Source organism: Myotis lucifugus, unplaced genomic scaffold (assembly GCF_000147115.1).
Source record: "Myotis lucifugus unplaced genomic scaffold, Myoluc2.0 scaffold_35, whole genome shotgun sequence".
Classification (NCBI taxonomy): domain Eukaryota; kingdom Metazoa; phylum Chordata; class Mammalia; order Chiroptera; family Vespertilionidae; genus Myotis; species Myotis lucifugus.
In genome coordinates this window covers 8,119,636-8,145,990 of record NW_005871083.1, presented here as the reverse complement: position 1 = coordinate 8,145,990, position 26,355 = coordinate 8,119,636, and the positions used below count along the sequence as shown (strand labels likewise).

The 26,355-nt window shown below is 37.6% G+C and overlaps 1 protein-coding gene across 7 annotated transcripts in view; it reads left to right on the top strand.

The window, feature by feature from the left end:
* Positions 1-26,355, top strand: part of CNTNAP4 (contactin associated protein like 4) — a 236,167-nt gene that overhangs the window by 193,885 nt on the left and 15,927 nt on the right. For 6 of the 7 annotated variants that reach the window (XM_006087061.3, XM_023752540.1, XM_023752542.1 and 3 more), the window contains 5 exons: positions 9,765-9,935; positions 10,569-10,787; positions 21,834-22,073; positions 24,239-24,463; positions 25,841-25,974. In XM_006087061.3, the coding sequence (XP_006087123.1) occupies positions 9,765-9,935; positions 10,569-10,787; positions 21,834-22,073; positions 24,239-24,463; positions 25,841-25,974 (989 nt within the window). The remainder of the gene's footprint in view (positions 1-9,764; positions 9,936-10,568; positions 10,788-21,833; positions 22,074-24,238; positions 24,464-25,840; positions 25,975-26,355) is intronic. The other variant, XM_023752545.1, reaches the window with a different exon arrangement.

Sequence of the window (26,355 nt, the reverse complement as noted above, 5' to 3'; positions counted from 1 at the left end):
TTAAACATTAATGTTTTAATTGATATATAATCATTATAAAATGTTACGATATACAGAAATCTCAAAGAAAAGAGTTTAATAATCACCAAGAGTCACAAAACTCAGAGATACTGATTAACACTAGTGAGGAATCATTCAGACATTGCTAGCTGTCTCTAGGGCAGGGTTCCCCAACCTTGGCATTGGACTGGATAATTCCTTGTTATGGTTGGGCTGTCCTGGGCACTGTAGGGCACTTAGCGGTATTCCTGGCCTCTCCCCACTAGCTGCCAGTAGCACTGCTCTCCCAGTTGTGACACCCAGATATATCTTCTGACGTTTCCAAATGTCTCCTGGGATGCAGAATTGCTCCAGTCCGAGAACCACTGCCCTAGACAAAAAAAATAGAAAAAGAGATTTATAAAACTTTATTAATTGAAATTGAGGAAGAAGAAACTGAAATGAAGCTAAGATTATTGCTTTATATTATGTATATATCTGATAAATATATATTCAAATTGATGATCCCTCACAACTCCAACCGAAGGACTTGTATGCGTGCATATAAGCATACCCAATGGATGCAAGACACTGGGGGGTGGCGGGGAGGACATGTGGGGTGGGGGGAGGCCGGAGGGAGGTCAATGGGGGGAAAAATGGAGACATATGTACTACTATTTGTAATACTTTAAACAATAAAAAATTATGAAAATTTTAAAAGGCTATAGAGTCACCAGGTCGTATAGTAAACTAATTTTTTAAAATTTAGACAGTATTGATCTATTCTGAAAACTGGGAAAATTAGCACTCATTTGTCCTATCCTTTCTTTTTTTCCTCCACCATCCAATTTTTGCTAGTTTTGCTATTATTTGTATAGTTGTTTATTTTTTTAGTGCTAACCACTAGTCCTGTCATCAGAGCTTTTCTATTCTTGACTGATTTTTATTTGATTCATTTCTTCTTGGATTGCATTGTCAGGTAGTTGATATTTTCAGTTTTTTTTCCCCCAGAAAGACTCATGAGTGTTGTATTTCCTGCGATGGCACATGTTTGAGAATGTTGTTGCCTCAGAACTCTAAACCAGACTTGGCTGGTTTAACTTTCTATTGTTTTTTTGCCAACAGCTTCATGGAGATATAATTCACATGCCCTACAATTCACCTGTTTAAAGAACACAATCTAAAGTACACAATCTAATCAGATTTAGTATATTTAATTATTTTAGCATATTATATAGCATTGTGCAACCATCACCATAATCAATTTTAGAATACTTTCATTATCCCCCAAAACACTTGGACCCATTTAGCAGACATTCTGCTTTTCCCTTTTCCCTCCACCCCAACCTTAGTAAATCATGGATCTATTTTTTTATCTGCAGATTTGCCTATTCTGGACATTTCCTTTAGAAGAAAACACAGAATATGTGATCTTTGTGACTGGCTTCTTTTACTTAGTATGGTATTGCCAAAGTTTATCCATGCTGTAGCATATATCAATACTTCATTATTTTTCATGACTAAATATAATCCATTTTGTTTATCCATTCATCCATTAATAGATATTTGGATTATTCCACTTTGACGTTATTATGAATAATGTTGATAACATCTATGTATAAACTTTTTCTGAACATGTTTTTACTTCTCTAGGAGTGGAATTTCTGCATTATTAGGTAACAGTACATTTAATCTTTTTAGAAACTGGTGTAATGATTTTGGACCATGCTTTGTGACTTTGCCTAGTTTGCACCTACTATCTCTGCACTGAGGGATGCGATCATCTTGTCTCCACAGCTTTTCTAGATAACTTTGGTTGACTATATTTCATTATGAAGCAGGGTTTTACTTTTCACCCAGAGGACTTGTATGTGCGTTATTCTCAGAGTTCTGAATTGAGAATGTCTGCCTGTTGCCTTAACACTTAACAAAATGTTAGACTGGATATATCTTCTTTCTCTCAGATCTGTGGACTGTGTGTCTTTATCTTCTGGTATAGAATGTTGCTGTGGAAAGTTTTGGTCCAAACTGATTTTTCTACCTTGTGGGTGACTTGCTTTTTCTAACTGAATAAATAATAATTACCCTTAAAGGTCAGTAACTTAACAGGGATGCATATCAGTGTTGGGCATTGGTATTAATTTTTTCTTATATTGGACGTGATGTTCTAAGATGTATACATACATTTATATGTTGTTGCAGGCATGATCTACATTTCTGCTCTTAGCTCATTAATTGGAACAAGGTCATATTTTTATTTCTTTGGCATTTGAACTTTTCAACCTATTTAGTAAATATATTTCTTCTCAATTAATTCATTGTATTGAAATTTTATGTCTAATCAGGCATCCCCAAAACTTACATAATTAGAAAAGATTTTTCTGTTTTCTGTTCTAAGAAATTCTTGTCATTGAAATTACTTTCTTCATTTTATCTGCATTGACTCGTTCAGCTGTCTGAGAAATCACAGCTCCCAGAATGCATTAAATAATCAAAGATGCATGTAGGCAATAAATAACTTTGCAGAAGTTATATTCTTAGACTAGAAAAAGATATTGACTAGTGATTTGTTTAATTTCTCTTCCGTTTGACAGAGTTCTGTTCCATTTGGCAGACTACATAAAAACCATTAAAAAGAGTGCAGATCAATTCCACTTTAGCAAATAATCATATAATGTAATTTTGTAAGCTCTACTGTGTCTGATAATCCTCCAACATTAAGAAAGTCTTTTCATTTTTATAATTTATTTTCTTTCCTTGGCTTTCCTTTAATTTTCCTAATGTTTATCCACTTTTTTATTTTCTCCTCCTCATATTCTTTTCCTCTCTTTTCTCTCTCCCTTTTTCCTACTTATTTACCAAGAAATCTAAGTGTACTTATTGAGATACATATAATACAACCAAACTGGGAGCAATTACTCTAAGCTTTCTGCTTGCTACTTGGACAAAAGACATCTTACCATTTCATTTAAAAAAATATTTATTAAGCCCATGCATTGTAACATTGCACTGTGCCTTCCTGAGAGAGAAAGAGAGAGAGAGAGAGAGAGAGAGAGAGAGAGAGAGAGAGAGAGAGAGAGAGAGAAACAAATAGACAAAAGTACCTGCATTCTTGGAGCTTGAGTTCTCTTGGAGGGATAAACAGCAAAGAAGTAAGTAAAATAGATTGTATGATAGATGCTAGTAAGTGTTGTAAATACAATATAGTTTAGTTTAGGCAGGAGTAGAGTTAGATTGGAAATTTGAAATAGGATGGTCATTAAGTGCTCACTAAGAAGGTGGCATTTGAATAAAAGTCTGAGGGAAATAAGGGAGCAAGGCTGTGTATACCTGTGAAAGAGTACTATGGACAGGGGAAAGCCAGCGTAATTACTCAGAAATGGGACTGTAACCGGTGTGCTCAAGGAACAGCAAAATGGTCAATATGTTTGGAGTCGAGAGAGCAAGGAGGAGAATGGTAGAAGGAGCCAGAGAGGAAACTGGTGCTGCCATCATGGAGGATTGTTCTGAAAATTCTTTATCTTTCAACCTGAATGGCATTGGAAAACAGTAGAGAGTTTGAGAGGAAGGATGGTGTGATGTGACTTATGCTTTCGTGAAATCGACCAGGATAAGGTTGAACAAGGAGACCATTTGTAAGACCATATCACCAACCCAGCTAATAGACCTGGTGGCTTGGCCGTGGGCACAGGGATCATAGCAGTAACGTTTGCTGCTGGATTGATGTGGATTGCCAAAGGAAGAGTCAAGAATGACACCCAGGTGTTTAGTGTAACTATCAGAAGCATAGAATTGGCACTAATTGAGATGGAGAAGATTGCTGCTGGGGTCGAGGAGTTGCAGAGAAATGTGGTACATCCACACCATGGGATGCTACTCTGTAATAAAAAGGAATGAACGACCGGGGCGAATCTTCAGGGAGTAATTTTGAGTGGGAAAAATAAAAGTCAATCTCAAAAGGCTTCATAGTGTATGCTTTTATTTGTGAAACATTCTTAAATGAGGAGAGCTGATTAGTGGTTGAAGAGGGGGGAAGAGCAGGAGGAAAGAGGGTATGGCTATAAAAGGGAAATACTTGAGGTGCTACAAGTGTTCTTTTTAGAAAATATATTTTTATTGATTTCAGAGAGGAAGGGAGAGGGAGAGATAGAAACATAAACGATGAGAGAGAATCATTGATTGGCTGCCTCCTGCACGCCCCCTGCTGGGGATCGAGCCTGCCAACTGGGCATATGCCCTGACCAGGAATCTAACAGTGGCTTCCTGGTTCATAGGCGGACACTCAACCATTGAGCCATGCTGGCCGGGCCATGTGTTTTTTCATCTTAACAGAATCAATACCAATATCCTGGTTGTGATACTGTACTATAGTTTTGCAAGATATTACCGTTGGGGAAAACTAGCTAAAGGGAAAACACAATCTTTGCTGATTCTTATATCTGCATGGAAATCTACAATAACTAAAAATAAACATTTTTATTAAAGAAATCCATATTTCCAGCTTTTAAAAATGACTCTTCAGCATGCAGGTAGAGCCATTTGGTAAATTATCCCTGCCTTGCCATTTGTATTTCATTTTATTTTATTCACTTTTCAGAAAAGTGGTGGTACCAAACTAATTGAGTTGTGTACATTAAATATTTGCAGATTTTTAGATGGCAGTCAATAAGATGCTTGAAAAAAAGAAAGGTAGGGTGAACACATCATTGCTTTTCTTTTTTTATCTTAAAAGTAAAACATATTTTCTTAAGAAACAATGTATTTTTCAAATACTGTGGAGTTTTCTTGTTATTGTTTCAAACAATATAATTCACAGATCATACAATTCAACCATGTGAAGTGAACTATTCAGTGGTTTTTGGAGGTCACAGCAATATAACTGTTAGAAACAAGTTTGGAACATTACCCCCAAAAGACCCGCACTCCTTAGCCCCTTCATCCGGAGCTCCATCCCCAACTAGGAAACCATTAATCTAGTTTCTGTCTCTTTAAGTTATTTTTTAAAAGGATAATCTATTAATACTATGAATATAAGTTTAGCAAAACAAATATTTTAGATATTACTTTTAATTTTAAGTCTACTATGCTAATTTTCCTAATGAGCTCTTTTTACTTCATGTACATCTCCTCTTCTAAGTAAGTAATTATATAGATCCAGTTACCCATTACAATTTTTTTTTAATGCTGGAAAGATAAAAGGTGGCATTCATGAAGGAATGTTTCCAAATCTCTAGTACCCTATATTGAATTCAATTTAAAACATATTCATTATTAATTACTTTAATTAATTAAGTCATTATAAATTTCTTAGAACAATACATCTTGATCTGCTTTTGTTGGGATGGTACAAGGACATCGCACTCTGCTGACTAGCTTTCACAGAGTAAAGGATTGCTTTCAGATCTGCCACTGGTGCAGCTTAGGGATTTTCTAAAAACCGACCTTAGCCAAGGAATCCTCTCTTCAAAAACCTGCAGCTTCCTGCTGGGCCTGCCCGCTGGGCGCGCTCCACCTCTGCCTTGCCCCTCCTTTCCCGGAGGCAGCCCGGGTCCTCCTGGGTGCTTCTCAGCTGTGAGTAAAGAGCTGAGATGTCAGGACATTATTTGATCATGGAAATATTGCCCTTTGCTTTCTCTAAAATGTAAATTAGCAGTAGTTTTTTCTTTCAATAAAATATTCTTCATTTTTTTACCTATTATGAATCTGTAAAATAAGGTTTGCTAACTAGATAAAGTAGGTGCTATTATGTGTGTGAGCGTTTAAGCTACCAAAGGTAATAAATTGTTTTCATTACTATAAAAGTGTTCATTATAAAGATAGTAGCAATTCAAAGAATTGTTCTTCTGTTTCCACCAGTTCCCCGAAGCCCCCTATAGGATGCTTTATTGGGTTAGCTGTGACGTAAAAACGAAACAGATGAGATATTTTGTCTTATGACAGTATTATCTAATTTAGTCTGTTAAGTAATTTTGAGTGTTTTTCTTTCTAATCAGACCAAAAGTAAGATTTTAAAATATTCCATTATTTAAAGTTATAGCTTTAGGTTAGTTTTCATAATGTAACATTTCAACAGAAAGACATTTAATTTCTAATAATGGGTCACTGTAAGAACTTTTAAGAACACAAATGTGTTGTTAACCTTAACGTGATATTTTGCATTTTCTTGCATTCTTTCCTAGAGATCAAAATATCTAAGATTAGAAATACTTAGCTGTAAAATGAAAATAAGGAATGTACAGTTTCATGTGTCTATAGGGGGAAAAGCACTCAAAGTATATTCTCAGCTGAATAAATGCAGCTCTGAAATTGTCTACTTATGATGTGAGAATTGTTTTTCAAATCAGGTTCATAAGAAAAATAAGATATAGTCATGCACCTCATAACAACAGTTCAGTCAACAAAGGATCACAGATATAGGTAGTGGTCCCAAAAGATTATAATGGAGCTGAATTTCTTGTAAGAAATGGAAGGAAGTGTGTGGTTCAGGAGGAATTTTTTCTTTTCCCAGATCAGAGCAGTATCTGTAGGGCTTGACAATAGATTCCCTCTCACTCACTGCACCTCAATCTTGATGCACAAATTACATCCCGATCACTGAGCCACTGACCGGTTCAGCACAGAGGACCCTGTGCCCAGCGCTACCTATTCAGAGCACTGCAGCCCCAGGCCCGCGTGATGGTCTTCAGAGGGCCTGGCTGGAAAGTTCTTGTTGAGGACACAGGCCCCCAGGAGCTGCCTTAACAGGTGCTGGTACCACTTGAGCGAAAGCTTTCTGTGGGAGTGCGGAGCCAGCCTCTCCCTGTACTCTGGAAATGTGTCCAGGTTGTCAGGGTTCAAAGCATAGGTGAGTTTTATTTTTCCATCAATTCAATGCCAGAGAGTGCCCTTCATGCCAGATTGAGTCAACGGAACCCAGAACAAATTTCCACCGTCAAAATATTGGGTCCTCCGTTTTACACTCTCTCCATGTTAAGTGATACTCTTTTTTTTTTTAAAGTAAATTTATTGTGCTTAATAAAATTATGTAAGTTTCAAGTATACAATTCTATGACACACCATTTGTATATTTCCCTGTGTGCCCACCACCCAAAGCCAAAGTCAAACCTTCCATCACCATATATTTGACCCGCTTTGCCCTTTGCTACCCTCATCCCCCTTCCCTCTGGTACCATAAAGTTCTTTAATCTGACCACTGCTCCAACATGCAATGGCCACAATCACATTTCTGTGACAGTCCCCTGTGTTCTTTGTCTCTCCATCTTGATTTCTCATTCCTACTGATCCTCAGGCCGCCTGTCAGTCCCTCCTCTCGGTCACTGTCATGGTGATCTGCGCCTCACCCAGCCTGTTCCTCCTCCTTGACATTTCCAATCAGTCCAGCCCAAGTCCTTCTCCATGGAGCAGTACTGGCAGCTTCAGTGTTCTGTCCAGTGGAAGCAGGGGGAGGGCTGTGGGAGATGTTCATAAAGTCTACAGCCGTGCACAGAAACGTCCCAGGCCTTCACACACACTCACCACCTCACCCAGAGAGCTTCCCGTCCTGAAAGTTCCACTTAGAGTAGGTCCTCATGCAGGTGTGCCTTAAAAATATTTTATGCCGAATTTTACTGTAGTTTTTCTATATTTAGATATATTTAGATACACAAGTGCTTACCAGTGTGTTACAATTGCCAACAGCACTCAGTACGATAATATGCTGTGCAGGTTTGTAGCTTAAGAGCGAAAGGCTATACCACACAGCCTACGCGTGTAGTAGGCCACACCATCCAGATTTGTATGTGATATTCGCACAAGGACAAATCCACTTAATACATTGCTGAGAATGTATCCCTCTCGTTAAGAATGCATGGCCATAGGTATAAGCACTGCTGTTTAGTCCAAAATTTATAGAAAATAAGTTAAAATCTAAGGGACAAATAGAAGCTGAGTCAAGTTTGTGATTTTTAACTTGTTAGGTATCTATTCTTTGCAAACATAATGAACCATTTCCCCCCTGCAATTACTGTTTTCTAACGTCAGAGGATCAATACAGTAGTCCCCCCTTATCTTCAGGGGATATGTTCAAAGACCCCCAGTAGTTGCCAGAAACCACAGTTAGTACCAAACCCTATACAGTGGGGCCTTGACTTACGAGTTTAATTCGTTCCTTGACGGAGCTTGTAACTCAAATTACTCGTATGTCAAATCAATTTTCACCATTACAATGACACGTGATGCTGGGCTGATGTTGTGGCGTTCACTGTGACGTTCGCTGTGCCAACTAGCGGTGGGGTATCTGAAGCTGGCTCGTAACCCGAATTTTAGCTCTCAACTCAAATCAAAAAATAGGCCGAGAGAGACGGCTCGGATCTCGAAAAACTCGTTAGTCGGGACACTCGTAAGTCAAGGCCCCACTGTATATACTATGTCTTTTCCTATATATACATACCTATGATAAAGTTTAACTTCCAAAGTAGGCATAATAAGAGATTAACCACAACAATTAATAGTGGATAATTAATAAATTGTAATAAAAGTTATTGGAATGTAGTCTCTCTCTCTCTCTCTCTCTCTCTCGAAACCGATCTGATAACTGTGACAGCTAAGTGACTAGGGATGAGCAGCATATACAGAGAGGAGAGCTGGACAAAGGAATAGTTCACGTCTTGGGTGGGGCAGGAGGGATGGTGCAAGATTTTATCACAATACTCAGAATGGCACCCAGTTTAAAACTTGTGAATGGTTTATTTATGGAATTTCCCACATAGTATTTTCAGGCCTTGATTGACCATAGGTAACTGAACTGCAGAGAAGTGGGGACTGATGTAGTCTTTCTTCCAGGAGGCTGACTAGATAGAAATTTATCCAGTTGTTTGTGGGCAGACCCAGAATATTCGCTCAAAAGGAAAGTTGTAGATATAACAGCAGCAAAAAAAAAAAAAGAATGGGAAAGAGAAGATGACATCCATAGTCCAGATAATTTTTTCGCATCTCCTCATTTATACCCCAACCTTTTACACATTTTCTTCTTACCTTGAACATTTTAAAACTTTCTGAGAGCCCCTTTTGTACTATTCATCTAATTCACTATGAGAAGCCAAGTAAAAGACAATTTTGAAGTAAAAGAGCATTTTCATGAGAATATCAGTGCAGCACAGAGGGAGCAGTGTCTTGATCTTTAATTAAACGAGGATATTTTGAATGCCAGTCGCAGCTGGGAAAATCACAGGGCCCATTAGTGAAAGCAGCTCGCTGCAAGTGTGGCTCTGTGAAGTGTGTGTGCTAGAAGTGTTAGCACAAAAACACTCTGAGCTTCTTTAAGGCTCCTGTTATCCAGAGTAATGGAGGTGTTTAAAGTTTCAAGTTACAAAAAAATTAAGTCTATTAATTAATGTTTGACAGGTCCTTATATCACTTTGGGAGAGGATAGTAATTAGGCTGAGGATGTGTCTCTTATAGCAAATGTAACGTGAAGACCATTTCTCCTCTCCTGTGTTGGAAGGAGTCAGAATTGCAACCCTTGTACTGGTAAAATGTCTAATCATGCTCACAACTTGTATGCTATATAGTTAATAGGGAAAAAAAGAAAAGAAAAGCAGGTTTGTATGAATTAACAATATTTTTTAAAATTTACCTTTACTGTTGAAAGTCCTACAGATGTCCCATTTTCCTCCATTGATCCCCCCTAGGCCTTCACCACACTATATGTTTTAATAGCAAAAATGCTAGAAATGTAATATGTCATTCATTTTATGTCCTGATTTATTTTCTTACTTTTTAATATTTTCCCTGTTTTTTTAAACCAGGGTCATTTTGGAATTCAGCTTCCTTCAATACTGAGGCTTCATACCTTCATTTCCCCACTTTCCACGGAGAACTCAGTGCAGACATGTCTTTCTTTTTTAAGACCACAGCTTCCTCAGGGGTGTTTTTAGAGAACCTGGGGATTACCGACTTCATACGGATAGAGCTACGCTGTAAGTCTCCTTTTCCAGAGAAGTCTGCGGTATTCTGTTTACTAGCAAATCCTTCAACTAATGTTTGAAGAATCATGTTTCTACTTTATCTACTGAATCTCTTCCTTGTGTCCCTTCGAAAAAATTCTTTGAAATTAAGTTACTCTTTCTGTAAGAAATAATTTAGTATTTAACTTGTGATAGGGGAAATCATTGTATTCTCTAGAACCATTTAAGACGCTTCTTAAATTCAAATAATTAAAATTTTTTTAAAACACTAAATTCTTAGTAAATAAAAACATTAATTAAATTGCCCAGTCATATTATTTTGCTATCCTCTTAGACTGTTATTATTATCTTGATATCAAATGTATATTGCATGCTTTAAAATTTATACAAACTTTGAATCACTGTAAAATTATCTATAATAATAAAAGCGTAATATGCTAATTAGACTGGATGACCTTTCGGATGAAGCCAGGGCTGCAAGGAAAGTCCGGGTCCCGAGTCATTCCACATCTATTCTTTGCCACTGTCCTTGGGTTCTCCCATAAAATTCAAATTATCATTTTTATACTGTGCTATGTGCTATTCCTAAGTATGTTGACGACTGGGCTCTCTGACTTGGCCAATCTTCGTGTCTGACATTCCCAGCTCCGGCAGTAGTGACTTTTTCATTTGATGTGGGGAACGGGCCCTCTGAAGTCTCGGTGCAGTCCCCCACTCACTTCAACGACAACCAGTGGCACCACGTTAGGGTTGAAAGGAACATGAAAGAGGCATCCATTCAAGTGGATCAGCTCCCACCAGAGACCCAACCCGCTCCCGCTGATGGCCATGTCCTTTTGCAGCTCAACAGTCAGCTCTTTGTGGGTAAGTGCTGCTTCTAGGCAGTGTGTCATTTAGCTGTATGATGTGAGCGCAGAGATGAGCCAACATAAAATAATACCAACTATAAAAATAATGATTGAGAACCTGTGTTCCAAACTGTGCTAGGTGTTTCATCTTTTCCTTATATCCCACCTGTGAAATGGGTGTTACCCTATTTTATAAATGAGATCACTGAGAGGAAGGGGGTTGAAGTGACTTGCCTTCAGAAATCCACCTAATACATGATATTCAAATTTGCCTGCGACTAATTCCTGAACCTGCATTCTTAATATTACAGGTTTTGTGATTTGTTCCAGGACTTGTTTTAACATTAGTGCATTTAGTATGATATTGGTGATGGTTATCTCTGTTCCTAGGGGAGTCCAGGAACCCTCCTTGTAATTTCAAGCAATGCCACCCAGTGACTTTTCATCAAAAATAGGCCAGTAGCAGAAAAAAAAGAAAAGTAGGGAAGAAGCATATAAAATCCATGCTTAACTGGTTTCCCCACTTAATCTGATGGTATCTCTCATTTTGACCATATTTTGGATATTTTCTTATTAGTTACTTCATATTTATATTCAAATGTTCCTTTATTTCCTAAATACATTTGTGGGGTACTTATAGACCTGCTAGTGGAATCCTTCTGATTGTGTTGGTTTTATTTTGCATCTTTGCCAATTACTTTACAGGACTTACCATAAAGTTTAAGGGATTCTCTCTTATTTGATCACTTTTTCTATATTTTAATACATGTGAGGACACAGTAACACTGTAAATCAGGATAAATTATAAAGGATCAGAAATCATATTTCAAGCATTTTTAAGAGTTTTGTTTTAGAACATAATTCATGAGATCCCCATGACATCATCTATTGCTTAACAATCTTGTTTTACTAACTCCCTTTCACTGAGGAGGGTGAAGTTTATTTCTTTTATTTTTGAGTAAGATCTATTTGAGATTTCTAGTACATTTATGTACTCATTGTTTCTATCATTTATTCTTTCTTTCACTCAATAAATATTTAATGAGTAAGACACTGTAATGGACAATCTAATCATGATCTTGTGGCCACTTGATTGATTTATTTAAGAGTATGGAAATAATAAAGAATACATGAGAAGAAGGACATATGTTTTCTTTTAATAACATGCTAGAAGCCCAGTCAGGAAGTTGACATAGATATTTCTTGAATTACAAAAAATGAGAGATGGCCACAGGTAAAAGTATGGCAATTTAAAATCTGTCAGGATCTAGGAAATAGCCTTCCTATTCTTGAAAATTGAAAAGGCTAAAACAGTCCTCAGATCTTTCAGAGAAATCTGCTGCAGTTTGCCAGTGCATGAACTTTTATCCTTGGTATGAATTTTAACTTCAGAGAAATGGAATCACTATATATTGTATCTGATAGGAATCCTGGCCTTAGCTTGATTTCAGGTAGGTGTAATGGATAGAAGTACTATTGTGGTATCAGAAAACTGGATTAGAGCAGACTTGAGTCTTTTACCATCAATCATGTGTTATAATTTTAATAAGGATCTAAGAGCTTTCATCTTTATGGAAGCAATCGGTAGGCTTTTGAATTCCCATATATGTTAAGCCCCAGGATGATTGTGTTACTTAAAAGTTTTAAAAACTGACATGTTTGTTATGTTTAAGTCAAAGTCATCGAAAATTAAAAAGAAAAGGCAGAAAGAGAAATCTCAGAAAAAAAATGTTACATCTACTATTAATAAAAATCTATTTATACAATTCCCTTCTTAATCACAAGTAATTGAGTAAACTGAAATGGTTAATGTGATGTTATTTTAAAAAGGATTATTTTTTGAAAAACACTTGCAGCCAGGGGTAGATTCAAGATCATTGGCTGTCTAGAGCAGCAGTTGCCAATCTTTCCGACCTCACGGACCACCAGTGGTCCACGGACCACCAGCTGGCGACCGCTGGTCTAAAGGCCACATGCAGGTCTTGTTTACATCTTCCTCCACCACAGGAGTGGACCACTTTCTTAGGAAAGGGTCCCAACCAAGTAAATAAAACAATACTTACAAGACAAAATATTAATTTATAAAATTACTATTCATCAAATCAGAATTTTAAAATATTTTTGTAGATGAAAATACTTTTTCTCTGCAGGAAGAATCAATGGAAGTTAAATTATACTTTAAAAGTTTATACCAAATTAGTGCAAAGTAGGTGAAAAACTAGTAAAAAATCATTAATAATTATAGCTAATTTAATGACACACTTACTAAGACCAAAAAGTAGTTCCCTGCCTCCTGAGTGTGTATTTCAGTTCAGGAGACAAGAGACAGCCAATAAAAGAGTAAAATGTAAGACAAAATAAAACAATAAATACATATGTGTGTGTGTATATATATGTGTGTGTGTGTGTGTGTGTGTGTGTGTGTGTAATTACATATAATGACAAATACAATAAAAAGCAGAATAAGGAGTCAGGCAATGATTTGGGTTGGCGGGTTCTATTTCAAGTGAGGTGGTCAGGGGAATTCTCTCTGAGGACCTTACATTTGAAGGGAAGCAGAAAAAGGAACCCTGTGGGTATCTAACAGAAGAGAATTCCAGGAAGGGAAAATGCTCACAGTGATGGCAGTGAACTTTAGGTAGTAGAGTGTCAAGGAGAGAAACAACAGGAGGGAAAGAGTGGTCTCGAATGAGGTGGAGGCAATGTTGAGCTGTAGGGCATTGTTGAGAAATTTGGATTTTACTTTGAGGGGTCAGAGGCATGGCATGATCTGATTTATATTTTCCACACTCTCTCTTGCTGATGTGAGGAATATGGATGGAGGGAGGAGGTTAGAGCAGACTATGGAAGTAGTCCTTGTGAGGGATAATGGTGCGTAGGCTAAAGTGGAGATGGACAGATAGACTCAGGACATTTTAAATGTCAATGCACACAGCTTGCTGATGACATGGCTATTGCTGTTATTGTTCACAACGTACCCAGCTCATGTCCAGGGACAAGACACTGCTTTGTAGGGCTCTGGGTTCCTTCCATCATTTCTTTGTTTTTTCGTTTCACCTAAAGTTAGCTTTTCCTCGTTTCTTCCTTTATCTTATTTTGTAGAATGATTAAAACTGTCCCTGGCTCCACAATCTAGATTATATACTACAAATCACACCATAGTCAGGCTGCAAATACCTGCTTCACAGCCCAGAAAACGTATCTGGCCTTCACCTCCTTTCTCTCCTTCAGTGAGATCTCACCCATCCCCTAATCACACTCTCACCAGGAAATCAGGGCATCTTTGTTCATATGTTCTGTGCCAATACATGTCAGAAATAGGAGGGACTTATCACAGAAACTGTTTCCCCACATATTAATACCTTCAAATAGATGAGCCTTAAGTCTGCTCTCAGACCCAGTGACTCATTGTGTGACTGGGAGTCTGCTTTATTCCAATATAGTTAGTTTTTTGGTTATAATTTTAAAGGGTAATTTCTTTTCCCTTACTTACAAGTTCAAAAGTTTAATTTTTAGTACACCCTGTCCATCTTAAAAATAATTACATCTCATCAGTATTTTCAAGTGTGCATAACAACTATCATTTGTATTTGGATACTGGGATAAATGAGTGAGTACATGTAATTGCAAAGAGTTAAGTCTGTAGTTTTCAGCATAACTTTTTCCTCCTAAAAATGGTTTTAAATCCAAGACACCAATGATGAGGATAATAATAATAATGATAGTAATAATGTTTTAAATTACATGGAAACACAATCTTTATACATGGAGGACAAAATTGAAAGACTCGGTTAGTGTTAGTCTCAAATACATTTTTTATCATCCTCACATTTAGTAGCTTTTACCAAAAATGCACCTTCTGGTTTGTAAACAAATTTATCAGAAAACTGAAAAACAATTATAAAATATTTCAAATATCAAGTAAAAATAGGAAATAGTAGAACTTTTGATAATGTAGAAATGTTTGCTTTAGATACTGTGGTTAACATTTTTATGTACGTATAAAACACTGTGGATATTTGAATATATGTTAATTTGTATTTGAATTATATCCTCCATCTCATTGTGCTATTATATCCAGGCCTGTGTTGATAATATTTATTGACATTACATTTTTTTAGCTTAAAATTTCCGCAGTCCCTCAGAAGTGATTTCTGCAATGGGATAACATGAGAGAACCAAGGGCATTTTCTCCATTGCTTGTTCCACTCTCTTCCCTAAAGACCAGTCAGAAAGTGTAGTCACATCTCAGAGTGAAACTCTGAGGCAAGGCTAATGCTTTAACTTCTGAGTAAAATCACTAAAAATAAGTAGAAAGCATGATTTAAAACGTAATTCAGCTGGGCAACGATTATATATGGTGATAGAAATAGGAGTAAGTAAATTATAAATAGTTTCAGAGACTCAACTAGTATTGGCCTATACCAAGGAATTATAAAACAGAAGGATGTTAACAACCCCTGTATTTCTAATATTAGAGCAATTAGCTTCAACTAATCTCTACTGTAGTAAGTTATGCAAAGTGGAGCAATAAAATAATGAACAAAAATTCTTGCATAAAAAGTGAGAAAAGTTAACATTAATGTAATGTGATAGATTAGAAACAAAGAGCACCATGAAATGAACATCTCCTCTTCCCCAAATAACCTCAATGATCATGTTACTTTTCGTAATAAAAATGATAATCACCCTTTATTTGTAGGCCATCTTTCTCTATCCTTGCTCTTAATTATGACATTGGGTCTATACCGACCTTTCACATTCTTTCACTGTCCTGTTTTGTATGTGTGTGATTTATGACATATCTTAAATAGTTCTATTCAGAGGTGCTTATTCATTACCTTAAAAACTAAGTTCAGCAACATGAAGCTAATTGGTGTATAAAACGTATGCCCTTGAACTTGTTAACTCTGAGGACTCAATGTCCAGAGTCACTGCTTAAGTTCCCTTATGCTCACAAACATTCTCCAGCCACAGAAGTGATGGAGGGAAAAGAATCAATCATTTTTAAAGCTGAAATGTGACAGTGGTCATTTTCTATTTTGGTTTGTAAACTCAGCATTTTTCTTAGAAGCTTCTTAAATTAGCCTTGAATTGATTTTCATTCAACCAGCTCGGCAATTTTTGTTTGCCATCTAAATGCTTTTCCTGACAGGTTTTTAAGTGGGACAAGGTCCACTTCAATACTTTGTGACTAGGCCCTGAAGGAGAAGTAAGGACTCCTGAAATAGACTCAGAAGTCATTTGTACTGCATTTGAATTGCATCAAATCTACAAATGTTTGTTGAGTATCTAGAGGAGGGGTGGGGAATGTCTGGCCCGCGGGCCTTAGAAGGCCCACGTAATCATTTGGTCTGGCCCTGCCAAGGCATTAGAGGTGAGTTAATTAAATGTTTGACCAAACATAGCAGGATAATTTTTACCTTGATAATTTTGTATGGCCCGTGAATGATGTTATAAATATCTAAATGGCCCTGGGCAGAAAAAAGGTTCCCTACCCCTGATCTAAAGCAAGCAGTTTCTAAATGCCATTCAGAAGCTTTAATGTTGAAGTCTTCGAAGGTTGGTTCTCAGTCTTAAGTGCACATTAGTATCACCTGGGATCTTCTGGGACACTGGCAGTGCAGGCACAAAGACATATTCATTTACTGTGATGGGCATCTGTGCACTTTCAAAGTTGGATATTACCAATATGTCTTTTACTGGTCTTTCAGTGAACATATACTTGTATTTCTACTGGCTGTATACCTAAGAGTGGAATCACTGGGTTGTAGGATCTGCCTATGTTAAGTATTAGGAGACACTGATAAATCTTCCTTGGATAGTCTCCTCTGTGAAGTGGCTTTTCAGATCTGTTGCCCATTTTCTACAGGATTGTCTTTAAAATATTCTTCATATGTTTTAGATGATTCCCATTCAGATAAATTTATTCCAAATATCTTTTCTTTATCTCTATGGATTGTGTTTTCATATTGTTAATGGTGTCTTTTGAGGAACAGACATTCTTTTAAATCTTTATTGCTGAAAGTATTATATATGTCCCCTTTTCCCCCATTGACCCCCTCCAGCCCGCCCCGCCCCCAGCCCCAGGCTTTCACCATCCTATTGTCTGTGTCCATGGGTTAAGCATGTATGAATACAAGTTCTTTGGTTGAACATCTCCAACCCACCTACCCTCCTCCACCTTCGTAATTATAATATATTCTAGGGGTTTTTTTTATGTTCAGTTTGGTTTCGGTAGGCTAAAGTACATTTGCAGGAAGAGAATGCCAGATAACTTTGAATCATTTTTATTTCAGGCTGACTTTCTTTTGTAGTAAATATGTTGCCTCAGTGCCAAAGTGCAGTGCATAGAAGACACCTTTCTCTTTATTGTAATCATATCACTTAGTTCAATTATCATCTCCCTTCCTTCAGATGTCTTTTTCATATTTAGCCGCAAATGCTCCCAGTGTACTTTTCCATGCCCAGTGAATAAATCTGAGTGATTGTTCCAGAATTGAGACGGGCTCTCTTGATATCAGAGAATATGACTGATACCCCCAATAGTTCCTATCTTTAGAATGGGCCTTACTTATGGTCAAAGAGAGGGGCTGTGGCTCTGTCATGTGAGAAGTCTAAATAGACCCACTCTGCCCCGCTGCTGCTCCTATGAGGACATGTTCTTACCACTGACTTTGGTTTAGGGAAAAGTGCCTGAAGGTTCTCCTACAACCTTCAAGAGTGGAGTTACTGGGTTGCTTATACCAGCTGCCTCTTTCAACCACGATGGTTCCTTGAACATGAGAAGATTCTTCTTCCCAGCCCTCCCAGGGCTTTGCTCAATGAGGAACACTACATAGCAGAATCATAGCTGGGCTTCCAATCTCCTACCTCTATGTGAACTAGTACTGTCCTATCTGCAAGGCTATCTTCCCCCCAGATGGCTGGGCAGGACTGGAGTGGCGATCCAATGCGTGATATACCACTATTTCCTTCCATCCCCGACTCAACACCCAGCCCACATGGCCTGTCACTTCCCTGCCCCTCGCTGACCTGTGGTCAGGTCTCTGCTGCTTTTTCTGCCATGGTCCCGTGGGCAGGGAGAGCTCCTGTTCTCTGCCGGACAAGCTTTCATGACTTTGGATTTTAAAGAGCAGTGTGTGAATCTTGATTTCTTTCTGCCTCTAAGGCCCCTGGGCGAATTATGCAGCGGTTCCCAATTAATCCTCATTATATCCAAGCACAGCACATAAATAATTTTCCATTAAAAATTAAAGGTCTTCCTGCCACAAAAAGTTGTGGAAAATTGGCATAGGAAAGAGTCAGCTTGTTCTCTTTGACAATAGCATCTGTCACTTGGACTAACTTCCTGAGAATAATGAACGTGATAAAGGGATTGGGCTCAGTCTCTGCTCAGCACCTAGCACGCTTATTTAGGTGCCAGGCCCCAATACTGTTGTGTAAGTGAACAAACTCCATTGCATTCATTCACATGGAAAGGCTAGGCATTTGTCTCACAGAATACTCAGTGTTTGGGAAGTTCCGGAACTCATTATATCTGATGTAGTATGGCAGGTAAATTGATAGAAAATTAATTGGAAGACAGTTCCAAACATAATAGCTCAGCAGAAATATCCAGAATCAATTAATCAAACTGCAACTCATTTTCATTGGCCATACATTGGAATCTTTATTTAAGCTTTTAAACCTAATCCTATTTACAATACCCATGTTTTCCAGAATAGTTACATCTTAAAATAAGATATTAACTTGATATCTAATGGTAAGGTAAAACTCTTCAATACATGTATGACACATAGGTTTATATTTAATTATACATTACTTTTTTGATGATTTAAAAAGGTAGTTTAAAACTATTTAAGTGGGTAAACATGAACTCTTTAAAAATACAGAATTAAGAGGTCCTGTTTACTAAGCTGAGTATTGATTTTTTTTCTCAAGGTTACACATACTATTTAAGCATTTTTTTCTGACCTTCTCCACCTGTTATTTATTTCTACCCATAACATCATGGGGTAATTGTGTGTTTACCTGCCTAAATCTAGACTAGACTGTGAGCTCTTTGAGAGCAAAATCATTTGCATATAACTCTGAACCTCCAGTGCCCAACACTGTGCCTAGCAAAGAGCTGCTAAATAAAACTTACATTTTTGAAATGCCATTTAAACTGAAAGTGATCTGAGAAATAGAAGAAAATGGAACTTTTCTTGTTTGATCATGTTTTCTTTTTGTGGAGAAGAAACAGGCTTCCTTGTAACAAAAGACCACCTGTAGCTTCTGGTCCCATTTCTGCCTCCAACTAAATGTGTTTATTTTAAAATCACTCAGCTCTGCCCATGGGGTTGGCCCTGGACTCCTCTATGCCTTTAGAGTCTCATCATCTGAACCAAAACAAAAGAAAATAAAAAAGAATAGACCAGTTGGAATAGTTGAAAATGGATTGTATTCAGTTGTTGGACTCCCAAGTTATTTCCTTATCATTATGTCCCTGGCAGAATGAGATAAACACCTAAGTCAGACAGCCTGGATGTTTAGAGTGACATGTGCCTAACAGACCAGGATGTAACATTACTATATACTATAAACTGTATACCATGACCTACCACACTATAACATGAAGTGAGTGAATCTACCAGGAGCATGCCTCTAATGCAGACTTCACAGGAGCTGGCCTTCCTCCAGAGAACCCGGGGCTAAAGGTAAAGCCAAGGCTGTGGGCTGCCTGACCCAGGAAAGAAAACTCTGGCAAGGATGCCAAAAACATGTGTCAGAGGCTTAACTCTGAGCCCTAGACATTCTTACTGAGTTGTTAGCAGATGGGAGAATAGGGAGGTCTGAAGCCAAGGTGAGGAACAGCTTTGATGTGGAAGGGAACGAGTCCTGAGAATACGGCAGAAGAGAGACTACCAGAATGGCAGGAGATTGAGTAAATGTAGGCCAAATGAAACAAGAAGACTGTCAGCTATTCTGAAACTGGGAGGAAGTTAGTCCTTTCCTTCCTGCCACACCCACATAAACTGGAGTTGGGGTGCATCCAGGATGCGCACCACACTGCATCTGGATTTAGAAATAGAAGATCTGACCCTGAAGACATGTATTTTCATTGAAGAAGCACAAATTATGTCAACTGAAGCCATTTGAATACAGAAAAATTTAAATACAGTAGTTTGAATAGAGACCATTATGTCTATGAATCTGAATTATAAAGAGCATTAGTGCATGAGTCCAGAATTCTCAAGAGTTCTTTTGGTTTCCTCTTCATGGTATTTCATTATCCAAGATTAAAGAATGAATTTATTTTCTAGTCATTGAGTTTTATCCTTAGTCATAGTCTGGGACCCAAATATCCCTGTGCAACAAAAGGGTTCCTCTCTTCAAACTTTGAAACAAGAGGCCCCCATGTCCCAGTCCTGAGGTATAATCTCGTTTAATTTAAAATTGTATTAATTAATTAGTAATAATAAATTGAGTATTAATTAGTAGTTATTATTAATGTCAATTGCTAATGAGTTAGTTATTACCAATGGCTATTGCACAGCTGTTATGGTCCGGGCACTGTTCTGCCACCCTTATTGAATACTCTCTCTAATGAAGGGACACTGACAATATACGGCATAAATTGGTAAAATATAAAGCCTGGTAGATGGTGGCAAATATTTATTTAGGGTCCTTCTGGCCAACTTTTGTTTATGACATACAAAAAACCCTGAAATCTCTGAGGATAAGGAGGCTTTAAGCTAAGTGAACCAGGAGGGGAGGCAGTGCACATGTACACAGGTAGGTGCAGAGCAGGTATGAGGTCCTGGGTGAGGCAGCACCATCTGTTCAAAGACGAAGCTCCTTTTTAAAGGTCCTGTGACCATATAAGTTCCTCTTGGTAGAATCACCCGAATAATTCAGATTAGGGCATTATTATGCCACTTCAAGTTCTGAGCATTCATTAATGATATTTCTGGACACAGATTTATGTGAAAGTCCCCCTAGAGCTTACGTTCTAATTAGATAGTGCTTTAAATGTGGAGGACAAGTGTTTGTCTGAGGAAGCTTCACCTCTGAGGATTGTTGAACATGTATTAACTGCCCTGTTTCTGGCTCACAGAATCAGTATTTCTTAGGGTGAGCTTCTGAATCTGTGTTTCAATAAAGCCTTTACATGTATTCTCATAGTCTCTAAAGTTTGAGAAGCTCTGTGTAGAATAACGGTCTGATCCTATCCAAACATTTTAAATTTCTCCAAAGGTGACTTGATAAATGCATATTGTTGTGTATTATTTAATTAACTAGAGGCCCGGTTCATGAACCTGTGCACAGGTGGGAGGGGATGCAGGATGTTGGCCGGCCCGTGCCACCCCCGATCAGTCAGGAGGGCAATCAGGGGCGGGGCTGGCCAGGGGGAGGGTCCGCGGGCAGTTGGCTGGCCAGCCCCACCCCCTGGTCAAACTCCTGGTTGAGGGGACAATTTGCATATTAGCCTAATATTGCATATTATTATATAGGATGTTATACCACTGTGTTTCTTCATCAGTCCTGTTCCCAATTTTGTTGAGTCTTTCCAAGCTTAAGACAATGAATGCTGGACCAACATTTTGAAAAAATTCAACCAAAAAAAACTCCAACTAACAGACCACATCAATGTGGTCAAGTTAGGAGGACTCAAGGTTTCATTATAATTCCCACTAAGTTACAACTGTACCAGCATCAGGATCAGTTTTCAATATGAGGACAAACCACACTTACCCACAAATATATTCTTATTTAAAATTGCAAAAATATATTACTTTCTACATAAGAACTAATTTTTAAAAACCTCCTCAATTTAGAGTTTAATAAATACTTTTTAGAAAACAAATATGTAACAAATTCATCTTTTAGAAAAAATTGAATTAATGTTTTGTCTTTTTCAAGTCTTTTAATGTTTTGTCTCAAATTGTACTTCCAAAATTATATTTTTGCTCTTCAAATTTCTGCAGTTCTCTGGGAGGCCTCAGTTTTGCTTGGTCTTTAAATCCTGAATAAGACATCTAGGACCGTGTTTCCATCTGCAGTATCTCCCTTTCAGGTGGAACGGCCACCAGGCAGAGGGGCTTTCTGGGATGCCTCCGAGCCCTGCAGCTGAACGGGCAGGCCCTGGACCTGGAGGACAGGGCCAGGGTGACTCCCGGCGTGGAGCCCGGCTGTCGGGGGCATTGCAGCAGCTACGGGAAGCTGTGTCGCAACGGAGGGAATTGCAGAGAGAAGCCCAGTGGATTCTCCTGCGACTGCACCTTCTCTGCATACTCAGGGCCTTTCTGCTCAGATGGTAAGGATGACATGGGTACCTAAGAGGAAAACGTATCCAATATGAATAAACGTCTGTTATTGTCTGTGTTGCTATTTGAAACATATAAACAAAATCCATTTCTTTTTTTGTTTTGTTGTTTTTGCAAAATATTTTTTTTTGCTCCCCACACTTTATTTCTTAGGATTGCCTTAATTCCTAAAAAGTGTTTATTGATGATGTCTTGAAGTGTTAAGTGCTCAATCTGATTTTTTTTTTCTATCTAATATTAGTGCTGTTATTATGGTTGTCAACCTGCCCCTTGGGACAGTTCTCTATTGTAAAATTATTAAGGGTATTATTGTTATTTTTATTTTATATTTCTAATCCTCACCTTAGGATATTTTTTCCATTGATTTCTAGAGAGAGTGGGAGGGAAGAGAAGGAGGGAGGGAGGAAAGGATGGAAGGAGGGAGAGAAGGAGAGACATCAACATGAGAGGGACACATCAGTTGGTTGCCCTCCACACTAACCCTTACCAGGGCCAGGGAACTTTCAGCTGAGGCACATGTCCTTGATCAGGAATCGAACCTGTGACCCTTGCGGTCCCTGGGCCAAAGCTCTAACCACTGAGAAAACAGGCCAGGGTAATTATTGTTATTCTTTATAAAGATAGTCAACAATGCAGGAAAATACAGGACACGTTGTTGGGGTTTTTTGTTTTGTTTTTTGCTTTTTCCAAACAGATATTTCTCTAAGAATATAAATACATTTTTCCTTATATATTGTTGTGTAACAAAATATGGACATTTTGCTCTATAATGTGTCAAGTATCTGGTTGTGAAGTAAAATAGTGAAATATTTTTCAGCTTGTCTTGTTCACTGGTCTACATCATGGAAGCAAAAAGAACTGAGGTAGTATTAAGTGTTTTGGACAGGCGTCTCTGAATATTACAAACATTTGTTATACTTCCATAGTTTCTCATAGAAAACTGTTGTCCAGTTCAATTCAGTTGCTTTATTTAAATGTTTCTGGCCTAGTGGACCTTTTCTGAAAGGAGACTAACAACAACAGGCTCCAAATTGAAGCCGCCTCCAATTTGCTACGAAAGCATTGGGGATTATTTAATGAAAAGTTGTCAAAAACGCACTCTGCACGTTATCTGCTTTTTCTCAGGAATGACTTATTATTTGAAGTCCACCTGTAGTCATAAATCTCACACTGCTGCTGCCATTTTAGGAGACTTTTCACATTTAAAGTTAGAAATAAGACTGCTTGGTCACCAGAACATGTCTTCATTTCCTGAATTGAAATGATTTCTGTTTCATATTGTTACGTGCAATCAGGAATTCTGTATCCACATATTATACTGAATATAAAAAAGTATATAATAGATAATAAAAGTAATAAAGGAAAGACCTCCTGAAGTTCCGAGGGAGTGGAAACGTTGCTATATTAACAGTACGCATCATCCACAACTCAGATCCAACAACTGGGCCTGCATAGTAATGGATAGAAGCAGGTTCTGGATGCAGCACTAACTGTCTTTCCCACTGTCCTCTTTGTTTTATGCGTGTGTATTTGGCCTGGAGTGTGCGTGTGCATGTGTGTGTGAATCTGAGATATTAATCTCATGGGAGTAAAATACCCTGCCTGGGTACAATGATTTAAAGGAGGCTAGGTAGTTCCTATGTGCATCTCTGCTACACAAATGCCCATTTCTCCTATTATGGTAGACGTTTTAGTTCACAGAGAGTAGGAGAAAGTCTTTAGCCAGAAAGGAACATTCTGCCTGCTGACCCTGGAAGGTAATAGAATGCCTCAGTCTTCCTTTCTCCCTGATATAGAAAGACTAATGTATTCTGGCTATAAAATGATAGGTGGGGCTTAAAAGTTAAATAAGAAAATGGATGGGAAGGGATATGGAAGTCAAGAAGACTGGTTTATGTTTATACTTGGGAGGGGAAGAGCATTAAGCTTTCAGTGATGGGATTAACTAGTGGATTAATTACATATAATTCTAACATAAAGCCATTTCAGTGACCATTGTGAAAGCTCTGTTAATCTATAATGTTATTTAATTCTGGTTCGAGGGTATTTCTTATATTTATTTAATTTGTTATTTTTAATTAAAAATATCAGTTAATATCACTGAAACAAGATCCTTGGTCTTAATTTTTAATATGAGATGTATATATCATTTCAGAGATTGCTGCATATTTTGGATCCGGCTCATCCGTGGTTTACCATTTTCAAGAAAATTATCCCTTAAGTAAAAATTTCAGCTCCCACGCTGCTTCATTTCATGGTGATCTAAAGCTGCGCCGAGAAATGATCAAATTTAGCTTCCGAACAACACGGACACCCAGCTCACTGCTCTATGTGAGCTCCTTTTATAAAGAGTATCTTTCAGTCATCATTGCCAAAAATGGTGAGTGCTTTTTAGATGAGAGAGAGAAAATTGAGTTAGAGCATTACATCAGTAATAGTACGGATCATTCTCGTGTTCTTGCTTCTCAGACCTCAAACAGGAAGAAAAAACGTGCCTGTCTTTTGTATTCAATTTTGTATTTTCACTACGGTCCCATAAATTGAATCTAAAAGGATTATTGAAAGGAATTAAGATGCCTTTATCTCCTTATAATTTTGATAAGTATACATAGCCCATATGAAGTATAATTTATTATATAAAATATTTGTTATATTTTATTATTGCTAGAAGCTCTTTACTATTCCACATGAATATCAGCATCAGTGTTGTGGTTGATTTTGATGTCACTCTGCACATAACAAATATTTTCTTCAAATCAAAATACAAAATTTTGGAGGAATGCTGACAAACTAGTATTATGTATAAGAAAATGTCCACAAAATAATCTGTTGCTTCTAATTATAGGCAATAAAATAGTCATGGACAGTGCTGGTGCCTTGATGCAGGGTAATGGCGTGTGGGTTAGGACATGTGACTCCTACAGAAACCTTGTCACAGAGACTACTTACTGCTATTTTTTCTCTTCCCTTTATCCTGATTAAAGATAAAAATTTCATAAATACATTCTCTGCATGAGGAAAATAAACACATTTACAAATGTGAATATAGCATTTCAATTAAATCAAACATGGCCCATGGGCACTGAAGGCCAAAGTAAAAATAATGTAAAAATATTGTTGAATAGTATGTTTGCCTTCACTGTATACATGTTGAGCTTAAAGCTTATCTGTATGTTAGGACATTTTCTTTGTTAAATTGGAAGATATTCTGTGCAGTAAATTGACATCTTTACAGGCAGTTGAGTACTACAAATAGTAAGTTTGGCTTAAAACCATTTATTTTACTCTAATTTCATCCCAAAATTTAGAACATGACCACTTAGCCAAATATTTCTCGTCTTTAGTAAAACTACATTTGCTTAATCATTTTATTAATCAATTACATTTCAGGGGTGGAGATTATAGAAACAGAATGCTATTACAATATTCCACAATAGTTTGGTATTTTATAATATACGAAGTCTTTTTTTTTTAAGTTAGAAGCTAGTACAAATATTTGTATTTACTTAATTCCATATTGACATCTAGGGGGGGGATTAAAAATTTGCAGGAAAAACACTGCTTATTAGCAGCAGGCTTTGTCTTGATTTCACATAGAAACTGACTTCTAGGAATTATGATGAAAGGATACACCCAAATAAAATATTGTGAATTTCCCCCAGAAATTACTAAATAACAACAAATGTACTCTGAATTTGTATAAGCAATTTTTAAAATACAACTTTAACTGGAAATATAATTTCCCTCCCCACTTTAGGAAGTTTGCAGGTCAGGTACAAGCTGAATAGATATCAAGAACCAGATGTCATTACCTTTGATTTCAAAAACATGGCTGATGGGCAACTTCACCACGTCCAGATTAACAGAGAAGAAGGAGTGGTCTTTGTAGAGGTAACATAGTCAACCCTAGAGAAGCCAGGGTTACAGTTAGGACTGGCCAGCATGAAGGACCCGCAGCAGAAGTGTGATAATGGATGCAGTAAACAAAGTCATCCTTTCAGGGCTGCTGGTGCACAGCCCCTACCGTCCAATGTGTGGTCAGAGTGCTTTAAGGGGGATAAGATTCTGTCCAAGATATTATTAATATTTTATACTTAAATATACAAACTTCCAGCGTTTGTTTTACTGCTCGGGAGGGAAATACTGTGTAGCTTATCGTCGTGCACTACTGGGGGGACTGTTGCTGCTCCGATGAAACCCGTTCGCTTCGGAGGGGTCTAAACGCAGCCACAATTCTAGCACTGAAATTAGTTACTGCAGCATCAGTAAATA